This window comes from Haliotis rubra, unplaced genomic scaffold, assembly GCF_003918875.1.
Source record: "Haliotis rubra isolate DU_JTF1 unplaced genomic scaffold, ASM391887v1 Scf272, whole genome shotgun sequence".
NCBI classification, from domain to species: domain Eukaryota; kingdom Metazoa; phylum Mollusca; class Gastropoda; order Lepetellida; family Haliotidae; genus Haliotis; species Haliotis rubra.
The window spans coordinates 170,324-188,022 of NW_025766803.1; the positions used below are offsets into that span (position 1 = coordinate 170,324).

At 40.2% G+C, this 17,699-nt stretch overlaps 1 protein-coding gene across 2 annotated transcripts in view; it reads left to right on the forward strand.

Annotated features, from left to right (window-relative positions):
• LOC124280722 overlaps positions 1-13,517 on the forward strand; it is a 53,207-nt gene extending 39,690 nt beyond the window's left edge. For both annotated transcript variants that reach the window (XM_046716705.1, XM_046716704.1), the window contains exons 2-7: positions 741-2,198; positions 3,860-3,908; positions 6,225-6,550; positions 7,775-7,920; positions 8,666-8,817; positions 9,602-13,517. In XM_046716705.1, coding sequence (XP_046572661.1) covers positions 804-2,198; positions 3,860-3,908; positions 6,225-6,550; positions 7,775-7,920; positions 8,666-8,817; positions 9,602-10,476 — 2,943 coding nt within the window. In that variant the 5' untranslated portion in view covers positions 741-803 and the 3' untranslated portion in view covers positions 10,477-13,517. The remainder of the gene's footprint in view (positions 1-740; positions 2,199-3,859; positions 3,909-6,224; positions 6,551-7,774; positions 7,921-8,665; positions 8,818-9,601) is intronic.
• The last annotated feature ends 4,182 nt before the right edge of the window (positions 13,518-17,699 follow it).

The window sequence follows — 17,699 nt, forward strand, 5'->3', positions numbered from 1 at the left end:
ATAACATTTGTTACATTTGAACACTTTCTAAATGGTATTGTGTATTCAACTCTCTAACAAATCAGAAACTGCTAGTCTATAAGATGGGGCTTTCAGTGTTTGCCCACTTCTTTAAAGGTGTCCACGGATCTTTGTGCAGAAGGGTATTATGTCAGGGTGAATATAAAGAATTTTAATGAGATTGTACAAAACAGTTACCATAGCTGATGTATACTCAACAGAAAATACCTATAAATATTATAAACCCCAAGAGAACAGAAAAGCTTAAAAGGAGACAAAGAAGTATTGAGTTGCATTGAATTTTGAAATAATCACTATTTTGAAGTATTGATGCCAGTTTTGGGTTGGATAGCTAAAAGATTATATCGGTGTCTTGGGTTAAGTGTGTAACATGATACCTGGAGATTATGAGTGGAGACAATGACAAGAAAATGGCATGGCTAATGTGAACTTCCTATTTCACATGCAACTTGATATGGAGCAGCACATAGCGGTGGTGTTCTCATTCTTTAGGGGTATAGTTTGTTATATGGAGTTGTAGCCCTTAGTTGTGACAGGATTCACTATTGGCAAGACACCTTTGCTTATTGGTTTCACTAAGGTTTTAACTCTATGAACACTTGATTTTTCGGGATTTATGAAGTATTCTCCAAAGTGGTGTTGAACTTATTCAGTTATTGTATTTCTGGTTTAATGTTTCCCAGTGAGTACTGTTCTAATCATGATCTGTCTATTTGCAGAAGAAGACGAAGACGATGATGATATAGTTGTTCTGAAGGAAGAAAAGGTGCCAATTCCAGCAGATGATGATGACGATGACGATGATGCTGTCATCTTCATCATCCACGAGCATTACTAAAAGTAAAGACAATACTGCCCTGGGACCAAAAACAGAGCCATCCTCTTCCAAAGACTTGACCCGAAGCCTCAGTCTCACATCTTCATTTGATGTTTCCCTGAACTTGACAGGTCCACTGGACCTGTCCAAACATACAGAGAGGGATGGCGACGATGGTGTGGATCCCACCACGGCTGCAGCCACGAGTGTCAAGCTGTCCGATAAAGAGACCTTAGTTGATTTAGAGGAGACAGATTCACAGCAGAGTTTAACAGATGACCTCTTGGACAGTGTTGGTGGGTCAAGTCTAGACAATTCCTTTGTTGGACCAGGATCTCCCTCCGTTGACAGCAACAGCAGCAACTCATCAGTGTCCTTGCCAGCAACACCCCCGTTAAAATGGAGCCCCCAACCTTCGACGTCAGGTGTGAAAACAAACAGTGTGGTTGGTGGGCCCACAGACCTTGTCCTTCCCCAAGGAAAAGCAGGGTCACCATGCATTGATGATCTGAACTTTCTGGAACTGTTGCGAAAATACGACTACCCTTCATCCCAGTCAACAGACAATCAGTCGTGTATGTCTATAGGGGCGCCACCGTCGCCCTCTATATCAGTCACCACCCAGCCAGTCGGTGCAGTGCCCACACATATTCACCCCAACAGCTGTGATACCACACTTTCTTCCTCGCCCACGAGTCTTTCAGCTAGTAGTAAGCAACTCCCATGCATCGGAACAAGCTCAATGATATCACCAACTTCAAAATCTCTCCTGCGATCGGGAACAACCACATGCCACAGATATTCCTCTAGTCAGGATCCGTTACCTAAAACCAGTTCTTCAGCAAACACTGTGTGTCAGTTCACAGACCTTGTACATACAACCCTGTCTTTGAACATCGCACCCTCACCAACTTCTCCAGTCTCAAAAGTCACAATTTTGCCCAAACCGACATGTGTGTCTACTGTTCAAAGCTCTGCGGGTCCATCCACGTCTAGGACAGATTTGAGTTCCAATTCAGGATTAACTTCTGACGTTACTACTGGTTCAAACTTGAATTCAGATTCCAGTTTAGGTTCAAACTCAGTTCCTGCTTGTGGAACTGGGATACGATCAGGAAACAGTCAGTCATGGACGACGGGGACGTCCAGACTGTCTCAGCTTAGTCTCCCTCCGAGAAAACGGGTGCGACCGGATACTGTGATGTTGACTCCGACATCATCGTCGTCCAAGTCTGATGATGCGTGTGTGAATTGTAAGAGCATCCTGCATGACCTGAAGGTGTCGCGGTGTACTCAAGGTCATCCAGCCTGCTCCACCTGCCTTGAGGACCAGGTCAAGCTCATTCTCACAGACAAACAGGTGAGTTCAAAACAGTTGAGTCTGTCATTGACAGGTGAGTTAGTCATTGACAGGCAAGACGGTCACAAACTGGTGAGACTCACTTTCAAACAGGTCAGTCTACCCAAACAGGTACATTGGTGACAAACAGGTTAGTCCATCATCAACGGGTGACTTGATCATGGCCAGGTGAGACAATCACAAACTTGCAAGACTGTAACAAACAATGCCCCGTTCCTCAAAGCGATCGAACTCCCGTAATTTAACATAGACTTACGACTGTCGTAGCACTACAATCGCTTAGAGGAGCGCAAACCATCCTTAATTACGTCTCTGTTTACTCATGATTTAAGACAGCATCCAGGTTTCGACATTAACATTTGTTACTGCTATACCAGTGGACATGTGGATCATAAGAATGATTGACTAGACCTGAACTAATGTCCGCTAGACTGTTCAAAGACAAAACAAGGATATATTTGTTATCAGCAGGTTTATAGTGCATACTGGAAGAACAAACTATATTAAACACATAACTGTGTGATAACTGTTGTTTTCTTATCTCCATTATGAATACTGTTTACCTTAACTTTTGCTTTTTCTGTAGAATGTTTATCATGAAGAGTAGCTTTCATGGTCTTTTTACAGTTAAATAAGCTTAATAACAGTCTCTATAATACTCGTCATTATAGATGACGCTGTGCAAGATTTTTAAAAATGAAAATAAGCAAACACAGTGATTTGAAACAGCATTCATTAAATATCTACATGTCTTAGTGTCAAACCCTGGCATCTTTGATTGCCAGGGTTCTTTAAGTCAGTTTATTATGAACAACACCCTTGACCTATATACCACCACAACGTTTGGATGTGACGTCACCAGATAACTGGCGGGCTGAATGAAGCTGTAGTAGCACTTGAGTTCAGGGTTTTCAATGAATGAATATGAAATTCACTGGAAAATCATGCTGTCATGGATTAACACTTTGGCTGTAGCAATGCAATTTTTGTTGCTACACAATACAATCAAAGAATCATTCGATTCATGTCTGATTGTTTAATAAATTGAAATATAATACATTTCTCAACAGTAAGTTTGAAATATGAAGACTTGATCTTGAAAAAAAAATCAGCAATTGACATGTCCAGTGAACATTTTCACCCTTAAGGCCAGACCAATTTTATTTCTTGTTTTACAGATTTTGTCCTCAGAAAACCTAAAGGCAGGAGGGGGAATTTTTTTTTTTTTTTTTTAAATCGAAGTAATATTCCTTTTGCATACTAAAAGTGTTTTATGTTTGGCAAGTTATGAAGTGTATATGGGGCAAAAAAACAATCAAATATTATTTTTTTTGTAAGATTACATTTTTGGCCAATAAAAACATGAGGTTTTTATTTTTGGAGCGTGGAATTTTTAAAAAAATTTGTCTCCTATTCTTGAAAAAATATGACCGGTGGATCCGTAAAAAAGATATAAAATTGGTCTGGCCTAAGGTTATAAAAAGAAATTTATTGTAAGCAGATTTGAGCTGATTAGTAACTGGTGCTTGGCATCAGGTTGAGGTTTCTTTTCATCAGTGTCGAAGGTTGACATGGTTCATTGAAGAAATCTGTGAAAGTGAAAATTAAATAAAGAATGAGTGAACTTAATACTTGAAATAAAAGATTGACTTTTGTTTCAGGGTTCGCTGAAGTGTATCATGGTGAGCTGTGGCAGTTACTACCCCATGAGTAAGTCATGCATATGTTGGGTGGGTAGGGGTTTAAACAATCAGACAGCTACTATTTAGGGTTCGGTGGGACTCTGATGACATGGTTACTATTAGCTTATATTTCCACAAGATGACATCTTGGAATATTGACAAAACCGCTATTTTCAGCGACTATTTACTCTCTGTTGTGAATAATGGCGTCCGCCATATGCATCACTTGAAAGAGAACATGCGGAAAATACCATTCAGAATCGGTTGAGGTAAATGTTCAAACTGTATGTGCGAACGTTAACTTTCGCAATTTGGTAAGCTGTGTTAGGATTTGTCAATTCAAAAGGTTAGCTGACGCGACCTACCAGTAGGGTTTGTTAGACTCAGTATAGCAGTGTAACGGATGATGCTGAGCCTAAGTTCACTTAGACTGCATATCACACATTTTTACCGATGTTTCTGTAAACTAGCAGTCCATGGAAAACGAGGCGGTAATCAGTTCATGATTGTTGAATGGGGTAAAATAAGCAAGCCAGTTTGTTGACATGTGATCGTTCAACTACAATAAGTATGATATTTAACGAAACAAAATATATTATTCATTTTCTGTCAACTACACTTCATTTCGATGCGTGAGTAGACCCAATATGATTGTGAACTCTTTGAATAATGTGGACCAAAGTTATAATTATTGGTAACTGCCAGTTGTCTGTGGTCTGAGTTTGCCAGGATTAGGACCCCATCGCGGGGGATCGGCTTATGTACGAAACATACCATTTTGACACTGATATTAAGGGTCAAGTTTTGGGGTCGGCTTATAGACGGTAATATACGGTAAGTCATGCACACTTAAGGTGGGCTGGGTGCGAGCTGTGACTGTCCCCTTAGTTAGTCATGCACATGTTGGATGTAGGTTTGCTGATGCTATACCAGGTCTAGAAACATCATCTCTGAGCTCCTCTGTTATACAAGTTATCTTGGTTATATATAAAAGTAGAATTTAATGAAAACATACTTAATATCATGTTTTGTTGTTGTTGTGTTTTCAGAAACTTTTGTTAGGAATGTTTCATTCATTTGGCAATAGGTAAACTTTTAGTACAGTGGGGCTGTAAAGACAATATATATTACATAGTGTTATAGCTTGAGTATACCATATATTTAGTGATGAAACTCATTGAAAGTTGATTTGAATTTTATTTTTCAGCAGGGTTTGAAAAAATTCAGTTTATGATTTACGAGTTAAGATAGGCTTCTCTAAACAAAGTCAGTATAAATGAGCATGTTGAAGGAAAACATTTTGCATTAGATAAACAGGTCTAGAGCCAGTCTGAACATGTTGAAGTTTATGTAATCATTTTCCTTGTGTGTCCCACCCGTGAAGGTCCGGGTTAGAATTGATCTTCAGTAACCCACCCATGCTTGTCGTAGGAGGCGACTAACGGGATCGGGGGGTCAGGCTCGCTGACTTGGTTGACACATGTCATCGGTTCCAACTTGCCCAGATCGATGCTCTTGATCACTGGATTGTCTGGTCCAGACTCAATTATTACAGACCGCCGCCATTTAGCTGGAATATTGCTGAGTGCAGCGTAAAACTAAACTCAGTCACTCCCTTCCTCCTTGTGTGTCTATTTCCTGCTCATCTGATACTGAACTGTCAGATCCTTATTGCTGGTGTTTCTCCCAACACAATCAGGGGTGGAAATAACCCATTGCCCAATGTCCCAGTCCAGTGTATTTTTCTCTCCGGCAATCAAATTTGTATATCACGCTGTACCCAGTGTTCAGTTGACTTTCCAATGTTAATTATGTTGTTTATTTAAAAAATCAATAAGAAAATCAGCCAGTATAGTGGAAAAATTATCAGGGTAAGTGATTTTACATGTGCCACTGTACCTGCTACCGGCTCAGGTGACACTTCTACAAAGAGGCGTACATCAGACCGTATTACCCTCGAGAGAAGCATACAACTTATAGTGGCTTCGCTTGGTCCTGCGTGGACAAGGTAAACATTGGAAGCTGGGGAGGAATCTAGAAGTTGGGTCTGTGACTCACACAGCTGAAGTTCTGAAAATTGAACTGTCATTGCTGAGGAAACCTCTATCCGCCTGTAACATTGGTGTTTGTGTGGTTGAGGAGTGTTGATCTTGCTGGGGTTAGGGGAGTTGAGGTAGCCTAATTGTTAAGGATCTGCTCATCATGCTGAAGACCTGGGTTCGATTCCTCACATGGGTACCCTGCTGTGACATTGCTGGAATATTGCTAAAAGCGACGTAAAACCATACTCACTCATTCACTTGCTGGGGTCGAGGACTTATTTTTGATGTTGCCATGGTTACAGGTGAGCTGAAGTACACCCTTCCCTCCATGGTTGTGGAGATTCTGGAGGATAAGCTCCACAAGGAGCACATCAACTTTGTGTGTGACATGCTGCTACCGGACACTGGCGCCGATGACCAGTCTGGGACTGCCACTGCTGCCAAATCAGGGAAAACAGGCACCAAAGCCGATGAGGCTTCGGCAGGCAAAAAGCAGAAGTTTGATGAGGATGTTCTGAGCCTGTTTGAACCGTTAAAAGAGGTTCAGTCCTCGCCGGATGAGGACGAGAAACTGAAATCTCCGGAGGAAGATAAACCTCAAAAATGGGACCCAATGGATAAAATGGTGGTATGTTATATGGGATTTCATTTCGTTTAGATTAGAGTGTGTTTGTATTTCAAGAATTGACATGTCATCCTGCTTGGCTGCACGTGCATCAGTACGTTCATGGTTTTTGTATCACTTTAGCTTTTCTGTCAAATACTTAAAGTGTTGTATTGGAATCAGTAAAATATAAAATATAAACATTCTCATGACTTTGAATAATGAATGGCATTTAAGGACTGTTCATAATTTGTGTGTGCGATGAATTGGGGGGTGGGGGTCCACCCATTTTGTTCTGGGGAGGTCAGCAATTTTGTACCTAAAAATAATCAGCAATAAATATCATGTGTAACTCACTGATTTTGTACATGACAACCGTGCGTGTGTTGACATCCATACATTTTCCCCATTATAAACAATGGAACTTGGCCATCAGGTGCCACATAGATTTGGGGGGGGTGTGTGCGGTCGGCTAGCGATCTAAGAGACCAGGCTAGTGATCCAGTGAGCTTAAGGTGCCGGGATCGAGCCCACCTGTGACTGGGTGTAAAAACCTTCGAGTTTGTTCTCAGACTCTTTCAGTGTTGTCACAACCCCTAGTGTACAGTACGCAACCGGGTGCACTTAAAAGAACCCACGAATCCGTTGGTATATGACCAGATGGTGGCCACATGAATATGTGCAAGCACCTAGTTGCAGGTACAGCAATGTGCAGTGAACTTGGACAAAGTTCTGTGACTGTGTCCCAGTCCACCCAGCTGGAGGCGTCATAGGGCATTGTTTCGAGAACGTGCTTTCGAACAAAATCACATTACATTACGTAAAAGGGTATAATGACGTATTTTTAAAGTTTGTGGTGCTGTATTCTAAAGGTAGGCCAAAAATTGAAAAAGTATGATTTGTGTTTTGAATTTCACATCCAATGATACAGGGAAAAACAAAGCGCCTTTGAGCAGCTGAGCTGGATATTGGTGTTGAATATCATATATTAATAATGAATTCATTTATATTGCACTATGGTTTTCAACATTATTCAGTCTTTGTCGTTGTCGTCTTGACATTTAAGGTCTATCCAGAAGTCTCAATGATGAGAAAATGATTATGTTAATTGTATTTGTAACTTTAACTAAAATATAATGTTGCAAAGTCCAGTAGTTCTGCATTAAGACAGTTGTTTGTTGGTTAAATGTTATAGATTTGATTTTGGTGTTGAGGTGTACATTGATTACATGCTGTTCGATGTTTCAGAACCTTGCAATTATGGCACTGGAACCTGAATCTGATGAGTACGTGGAAGTGGCTGTCAATTTCTACAGCACGCTGGCTTTCCCCTCGGCAGACATCGTCAAAATATCACGAGTCCAAAACCCAATTCTCTGGAAATACTATCAGCTGTAAGTTGGTCGAATCTGTTTGATGATACTCCTTGTTAATTGGTCAGAAGAATTCTGTGTGTATGCGGGCTGTGTGTGTGTGGCCCGTGAAGATCCGGGTTAGAATCGATCTTCAGTAACCCATGCTTGTCATAAGACGAGACTAACGGGATCGGGTGGTCAGGCTTGTCATTATATCCCAATTGCATTGATCGATGCTCATGTTGTTGATTACTGGATTGGCTCGATTATTTATAGACCACTGCCATATAGCTGGATATTGCTGAGTGCACCTTAAAAACCGCTCACTGACTCACTCACTCAGTGTGTGTGCATGATGAACAAGCCCAATTTTTGTCATCCAGCCACGATATTTAAGTATGTAACAACTCCCTCACTCATTTGACATGTTCAGCTCTGGAGACCTGTATTATTCCAATGTGATCATGACGGGTGGCTGCCTGAATCTGAGAGTGAGATTTGGTGGTAGATTTTACCTATGGGGTAAACTTCAATGATCGTAACAGTCGTAACAATCCATCAAGTGACTGAAGTTGTGTTTAGAGTGACACTCACTCTCTCACCCATTCACTCACTCGCTTGCTCTGGCCCAACACGTATATTAATATGAGTAACAGCTTGAATGTTGTTGCGTGTGGCAAAGAACACACTAATCAAACAAATGCTATTACTAGGAGCTCACATTCCGGTTTATTACTAGCAAAATTGAAGAGAAATAGAATCTAGTTAATGTTGTTTTTTGCAGGAAGCGCACAGAGATGATTCATGAAAATGATGGACACCAGGTAGATGAACGCCAGCTGTTTCACGGCACAAACAGTTCCGTCATCGAGGCCATCTGCAAGAAAGGTTTTGACTGGCGTGTCTGTGGGAAACATGGAAGTGTGTATGGACAAGGTATGTGGATTGATTTTAATGAGGATTGAATCATAGCACTTTATTTCTCCAAGTCTGTGTCCATGACTAACGGGATCGGGTGGTCAGGCTCATTCGCTTGGTTGACACGTCATCGCATCCCATTTGCGTAGATCGATGCTCATACTGTTGATCACTGGATTGTCTGGTCCAGACGATAATTTTCAGACCCCCGCCGTATAGCTCACTCAAAGTTATGTCCCTTGGTCACGCCAGGATTAGGTTTTCCCCAAAGACAACAGATTGCTTTGCATCATACCTTCTTTGTTGGTGTCCCCATTGTGGTAGCAGTTTGGAAATGACAAAATTCCTTTGTCTGCAAGATAGAGTGTTTAGGGGGAATTATGGTTCAAGTTAATAAATAATATCAGGATTTCCTCCTATAACTGAGCAGGGGCTGTGAGTTAGCTTGGTGGTTAAAGCGTTAGCTCATCACACCGAAGTCCCGGGTTTGATTCCCCAGATGGGTACAATGTGTGAAACCCATTTCTGGTGTCCCCTGCCATGATATTGCAGGAATATTGCTAAAAGTGGCGTAAAACCAAACTCACTCAGAGACAGGTCAGGTACTAGAAGCTGGGTGTTAGGAAATGACAGAGATATGGAGCGATGCACTTTTTGGAAGTGCCGTGGGAGTGAATGAAGAGGTTGTGAATGAGTACTTTTGTTAAATGGACATGACTGATACTTTACTGGAACAAAAATACCCAAAAAATGTATCATTACCCAGTGGTCATATTTGTGTGATGTTTGTTTGGTATTTCAGGGTCGTACTTCGCGAAGGCGGCTTCCTACTCTCACCAGTACACGGAGAAGGTCAGTGGCCACCGATCTCGGATGATGGCCATTCGCACCTTAAGTGCACTTACATCCTCCAGTCGAACGTCGAGCTCGTCGGCCGTGTTCCGCCAGCCCCCGGGGAGTGTTCTCATCGGACCGTTCAACCAGATGCAAGTGAACCAGTTGATACCTCACAACTTCCTCCCCCCTTCCGCCCACATGCCTCTGGGGTCGTCACTAATCTCTGGTATCCATGGACAGCTCACCCCTCCCAGCACCGCCGCGCCACCCCCTCCCCAGCCTCAGTCCTCGTCTCGGAGCAATCTCACAGTAATATCAAACATCTTCTCAGGGCCTATGCCAACCAACAATTCTAATCCTGTAATAAACTCGAACCAGAACATGCCGGTGCCGGAGTCCAACCATCCATCTTCCTCGGCAGGCATGACTCGAGGGTTTCCTTTGACCAACGCCGGCCGATGTTCTGCGTTCAACACCAGCAATAACAATACAACGTTCCCCCAACAAGCCAACTTCCTGCGTCAGGGTTCCGAGCCCTCTCCACTGAGACAGAACAACTCCCAGAAATCCACAAAAGATGCCAAGGTCAGGGTCGTACCGATGGCAGACATTACGTCGTCACAGACAAGGAAAATGTTCCTCGCCAAGGTGCTTGTTGGGAAATACACAGGCGGGAATACAGGCCATCGACGACCCCCACCCTTCTACTCGGCCGAACCTTACGGGAAGTGCTATGATTCATGTGTAGACAATATATGGGACCCTAAGATCTTTGTGATTTTTGACAGCAACCAGGCGTATCCGGAATATATTGTTGAATACAATGTGATGAACGAGTGATCCAAGATTGTCCAGTTGTGTACTTGGACTTGTGGCCATTTGTCAATGTTCTCCCTTGTGAATGTGTGTTGTCATGGATACTGAATAGCTCCATATATGAAGGCGGTTACTAGGCGACTCTGTACACAAGGTATCAGTATGAGTGGTTATGTGTAAAATTGATGTTCCTTAAACTTTACAGAATATTAAAAACATGAAGCTTTGTGGGATATATTCATGTTGATAATAATCAGTCCAAGTGTCTGTCATCGGAAACGATGAGAATCTAACGATTAAATGTCGTGTTTCTCATCACTTGTTCAGGTTTCCATGGTGATGGACTTGCAGCTCTTTTAGTGTGCCAGAAATCGATGAATTTAGATTTACCCTGATTATGTTTTTTCTAGGTTTTTCAATTTTTTTACATTTTAGGGTTTGTTACTTTAGACGGACTGCTGAAGCAAACATGCTGGGGAAAAACTAAGCTGATAATTTTTTTGGTAGAGTATGCATTCAATAAGGACACGTTGGAATCGTCAGGTAATGAGTTTTGAGGAACAAAATTTGTTATTTGACATTTTCTCATTGTTGACTGCTATATTTTTAGAAGAATAACATGTTTGAGTATTTATTTAATATTGAGCTGTTTGTTTTAACTAATGAAAGTGCTATCCGAAAAGTAATGCTTGGTTGATAAATTAAGACAGTTTGTGATATCTATTTAATTACTTATTGTTACTGAACTTATTGTTGTTTATGAATTAGCCAACTTTTAGACAAAAGCAAAATTGGAAAATTATTGTAATTCCAATTTCAGTGGTGATAATAATTTTAAGTACTGAATACTTCATTGTCAGCACTTGGTAAAGGTCAAATGATTTGATTAAGCTCTCAATTGATCTATTTACTTAATTTATTATGAGAATTTCAACTGAATAATAATAATAATAAATGTGAACTTATAATGCACCTTTCAATGAAATTTCAATGAGTTGACGGTGAATACTGCAAACACTAGTGCTCATCTTTTTAGTTAGAGGGTTTTTCAGCTTGATTCTGAATCAGATCAAGAAAATATTAATGTTACTTCTAATTGTTAAGGGGGCGGTGGGGTAGCCTAGTGGTTAAAGCGTTGGCTCGCACGCCGAAGACCCGGGTTCGAATCCCCACATGGGTACAATGTGTGAAGCCCATTTCTGGTGTCCCCTGCCGTGATGTTGCTGGAATATTGCTAAAAGCGGCGTAAAACCAAACTCAGTCAGTCAGTCAGTCAGTCTAATTGTTAAGGAACGAATCCTGTTTTAGTAAAACCCTTGTTGGACTGTAACTATTTAATATTTTGTGTTTGTGAAAATAACATTGAATCTTGTTGTCTTTGTTGGTATTGATAATTGTTAGGCTGGATTAAACTCACATTTCAATCTCAATATGTAATGAGAGCAAACAGCTTATGGCTGACATTAAGAAGCAACAAATTAGTTCAAGCTTGTTTTTATTACACGGCCACAGTTACAGTGGAAATCAGATTATTTTGAAAGTTTTTAAATGTTTCTGATCAAATAATTTTTCATGATTGTGTGCAATGACATTAGAAGGAATCTCTATCTGATTGCAAGAAGGTTAAACAAGGAGGTTGATATGGAGGAGGGAATAATAGGCTGTATCACCACAGTGTGAATGACCACTCGACAGGCCAGGTGACCATCCACACTACACAGCGATTTCGGTTGCCAGTGCCCAAGTTAGCTCACCTGATTTCAAGTCTAGTGAGCTTATGTTATGGCTAGCTTGTCTGAAACTCTCATCAAATGAGTATAAGTTTTGAAAAACTAACGTCACTCAATTCCAATCTTTATTAACTTACAATAAACAATACAAAGCCTTCATCTCAAACCGATAATGAAGACAGTACATAAAATTCAATAATTTCACAGAATAACTAGCTATTTGAAATATTCCAAAGAAAGAATGGTAACTCTGGAAGTTACAAATTCAGTAATACAGAGTTACTTCCCTTGATTGGACTTGCCACAACAGGTATCCTGAAATTGCTTGGCCAATCACAAAGAGGATACATCATGTTGGCAGAAAGATTCCAATGTTTTGCAGCAAATTCTATAAATACATTTGAGTGAAATATGGTGTAAATTTTGAAAATAACCTTGACCCAGCTGGAGTAACTATCACATGTTTACTCAACTCTGTAGTCATCAGTTTTGAATAAAAGTTTATTGCATGTGAATTCAATATGTTGCATGTTTTGAGGAGTTAGAGTAATAAAATATTATGGTTGGTTTGTTCACATCTGAACCTTTGGTAAGAAATGCTAATAGTCTTGACCGCTATTGTAAAAATTTATTATTCTTGATGACAATTTGTAATTGCTTCATTTGTTCGTTTGAATTATATAAACAGCAAGAGTTACTTGGGGTGAGGGATTGATTGTTACAGGCTGGAAGGGGCAGTGGGGAAAGCTAGGGGTTAAAGCGTTCACTTGTCATGCCGAAGACCTGGGTTCAATTCCCTAAATCGGAACAATAAGTGAAGCCCATTTCTGGTGTCCCCTGCTGTGATATTGCTGGAATTTTGCTAAAAGCTGTGAAAAAAACAAACTCACTCACACCCTCTGATTAAACATTGACGGTGAGCTACAGAACCTGGGGCTGCTCTTGACCACACTCACAGTACGACTTAATCTACCCTGGAATCCCAGGATGCATTGACTTAATGATTTTAATAATATCCATCCCTTGATAGTACTCATATTAACATGAGTTCACTGAGAAATCCACACTGTTTGCTTATTATAATCTAGAGGTTTCATGCTGTTTCATGAGCCATGAAATTGAGTTAAGATTTTTACTTTTTAATTTGTACCTAATTGTATGTTATTTCTAATTTGTTTTCTGTCTGGGTTCATAGTTTAGAGATGTGATACTGTGTACTACGTCAAACCATAACTGTTAGCTAAGGATCCTATTTATTAGCTAGACCATGTATATAAACAGCATCGTGTTGATGCACATTGACATGTTCTTGTAGTTTAATACAATCATATACTTGTACGTGCCATGTGTCTTCAGTTTGTATATTTTTACAGTTTTCCACTTTTTGACAGACAAAATGTGTTGTGGAATACAGTGTATCTTGTGCTCTTTCAAGTTGGAACCCGTGAAGAGACGGATCTTCAGTAACCCATGCTTGTCGTAAGAGGCGACTAACAGGATCGGGTGGTCAGGCTCGCTGGCCTGGTTGATGCAATTAATGGTATCCCAATTGCAGGAACCCACGCTTGCCACAAAAGGCAACTATGCTTGTCGTAAGAGGCGACTAACGGGATCGGGTGGTCAGGCTCGCTGACTTGGTTGACACATGGCATCGGTTCCCAATTGCGCACATCGATGCTCATGCTGTTGATCACTGGATTGTCTGGTCCAGACTCGATTATTTACAGACCACCGCCATATAGCTGGAATATTGCTGAGTGTGGCGTTAAACACCAACCAACCATCTTTTAAGTTTAACCTTTTTAATTGTGATAATTGTCAGCCGTCATTACCAAAGTTAAGACAAGTATGGTTTGAATGTTAAATAAGACTTAAATATGCAGCTATGGTAATCATACCCTTGAATAACAGGATTCCTTTAGATAGAGAACCCGGCTTGAGGTTATTGCTTAGGAAGACTGTGAAAAAGGAACCCAGTTATTCACCGAATACTTTAAATGTCTTTTATTTTCATACTGCGACTTATTAATGTAATAGGAAGCATCATTTGTAGGTGATTTTTTTTACACTTAAGTTATTTGAGGTCTGTGGTAGGATAAGAAGGTGGTTTACTCGGAGAGTGTTAATACATCATTCATACATTGTTCATTCATCAGGTCTTTATATTCCTACATTTTTCAGTCATCTGTGAATACACACAATTATTGGGTGGCGTGAAAGTGAGGTGTGTTTCAAATTGGTTGTTTTATGTTTAAGGTCGCATTCAGCGATGTTTGATGTTGGTGATGCAGTTGCCCCAAATAAAGTAATGTTTGGATTCAAATCCATGGGTATATTTGTATCGATGGAGGGGAGGTAACTCTAAGGTGTGTTAAGGCGGTAGAGCACCTGATCTAGATACACTACAGTTGTTATGGGAGAGACAGTGTGTGTTTGGGGAAGACATTTATTACTACTCAGTCTGTTGCTCGGCTTTAAGGGGATAAACCAGGACTGGTCAACTCAGTATATTATATCCAAGGAGGGTATTAATGTTTAAACTGTAAGTAATATACAGGGCTAACGCTGGCATTAGTACGAACAAGTACAAGCATACGCACACGCACTCATCCTACACACACACACTCATCTCTCATCACACACACACACACACACACACACACACACACACTTACTCATCACACACATGCACACACACACTCACTCATCACACACAAATATATAAGTGCAGTCTTTAACATGACTTTACTCTCAGTTCCACCTCACCTAGTGTCACCGTAGCAACCATATGTATTGACGTGATGGAGGAGCAAAGTACATGAAGTATTTTCAGTGTTTCAGGTTAGCTGCTTGGTTTATTCCCCATTGGTGACAATAAATGAAACCTGTTTCCTGTTTGAACCACTGTTATAATGCTGAAATATAATCGTGTAGAACTCTGAACTTCAGGTGTATTGTGAGAAAGTTTGAGAAATATAAACACGAAAATGTGTACAACTATTCTAAACAAACCTCTTCACTGCAGTACGGGATCGGGTGGCCAGGCTCGCTGACTTGGTTGACACGTGTCATCGGTTCCCAATTGCGTAGATCGATGCTCATGCTGTTGATCAGTGGATTGTCTGGTCCAGACTCAATTATTTACAGACCGCCACCATATAGCTGCAATATTGTCGAGTGCAGAGTTTAACAACAATCAATCAATCTTTGTGCAGTACTAACTTGGGTCAACAAAATTGTCAGTTTAGTGCATTGCAATGAATAAATAACTCGCTGTAGTATAGGAAGTGAATATCTGCTGCTGAATCCGGCGGTGTAATGATGGTACGCGATGGTAGGGATACGTCACACTCGCTCAGACGCCGCATCATCAGACAGAACGAATATATGGTCAACCAAGACAAGTTCATTAGATTTGATTGGATTATTGAAAATGTTTCTCTAGACCTACTGTACATACCTTCACTTAAAGTATTTTGCAATTTATTTTCATCAAATTTTTAATGTCACTGTTACATAAACTTGTATCATTTTGTGTCAGTTCACAACCAGCCTATGTGTCTCCGGCGCACAATTTATCATTACACCTTCAAAATCTTGAGGGTCTGTTCAAGAATTTATTATGTTTTAAAAAATAGAATTGACAATCTTCTGGCGCCATGGCAATATTTACCTGCTTTTATATTATCATGTTCAAAATGGCAAATAATTGTAGGGTTGGTTTCTGGCAAACAGCATTTACCTCCCTTTATGAAAGTCAGTGACAGGATGGTTTTGATGTTCAAAGGATGTACATTCATTAGAGAAGCTTAGGACCTCAGGCAACAGAATTTGCTGTACAGAGTTACCTACCCTTGGCTGCCAGAATCCTGTGACAGTGGGGTTGAATGCTGGTACAACCTGATTGTTTTAAGGTTTTTCTGTGGTTTTGAAAAATTGCATCACTATTCTCCCACATCAAGCTGAATCAGCGACATATTTTTCGGCGCAGCATTAAAACCTGCTCACACTCTCCATTCAATGGACGGCCCTTGTACAGCTATTGCAACCACACTGTGCTTGTCAAAACCCAAAGAACAAAATGACGCCTCAATGTTATATGCTCATGGTGCTTACTGGAGGATGTGTTTGACATGGGTTAATTGGTCCTACTCTCTGACACTGTGTGGATGGTAGCCTGTGTCCTTGTTGAATGTTACGGTATATGTTGGTGATTTTCCAGATGCTTCTCGTGTCATGTTATTTCTCGGCTAGAAGCTCACTGATCTGATATTAGCTCAACTTATCATTGGCCTTTTCAATGATACAACTGTTATCTTAGACAGTTGAGCTGATATTGTATTTCAATCATCAGTGTGTTTAGTTTTAAATGATTAAACTGAATTAAGACCATCAAGGACAGTCAGGACAAAATGATTGTCAATTAAATGGTTTAAACTAGTTGACATTCAAGTTACTGTAATCGTAGTTATTTTTGTGTGGGATTAATTTTCGCGCTTTTAGCGTAAAAAGATTGTGCACGAATAACCATACCAAGCAAAATACTCATGGTGAACTGAATAGGTAAATAATCTTTTCTAGCGATGTTCAATTGCAAATTCGACGTCTTTGGTCTTCTCTTGTATGGTCTTTCTCGCAAAGCGATACAACGTCAGTCACAAATCACAATGTTGACACAAGTATAATCCCACCTCTCTCTGATTGTTTTAGTAAACACGATTCAATTATGGCGGCAAGCTTTGATCATTGCATGTCTATCGGTTGTGAAAACTTTGTGATGGATACCATCACTAAAGCGTTTGAAATGCGCGGAAAAAAACAACTGTGCTAACAGGCTTTTTGTGAACTTTCCGCGAAAATTGCACCCCGTGAAAATATATACGATTACAGTATATGAAAATGCTCTCATATTTTGTTCCTTGTTTTACTAGTAACTTTAAGAAACCAAAATAAAACCAAATTCAGTTTAGGAGGTGGTGAAAGTTACGCAAATGTTTTGATAATCCTTTGATAAGGCTTTCAAGTTCAATGTTTACATGATGACCTAAAACTTGAAAGCTAGTCGAACACAAATCTGAATACATATATTAAGATTATATTTATAGTTTTCTATGTTTTCGTTCCTCTTGGGTTAACAGTTATTGAACGTATCAGGCTTGTTCTTCTCCAATCCTGTTTTAAACACTTGTGTAAAGAGGCTTGTTCTTCTCCAATCCTGAATTTTTGCCACTGGTTGTCAATGGTTACAGATGCTGGTTTCAGACTTGAGTGTCTGGTTTTCCATACTTGTTATTGTAGTTATACAAGGATCATACATTGGTCATGTGATCATCTGTTGTTAATTAGGCCACAACAAATTAATTAATTGTTTGCAAAATTTTAGGTTATTGTTGTCTTCAGAGGATGGCGGATTGCTTTGAGAATTTTGCAAACGATAATTACTTGAGTCTCGTGAAACAAATTAAATAGTCTGCACTGATGTACTTTTCTTTACATTGAGGTCAAAATTCTGCTCCT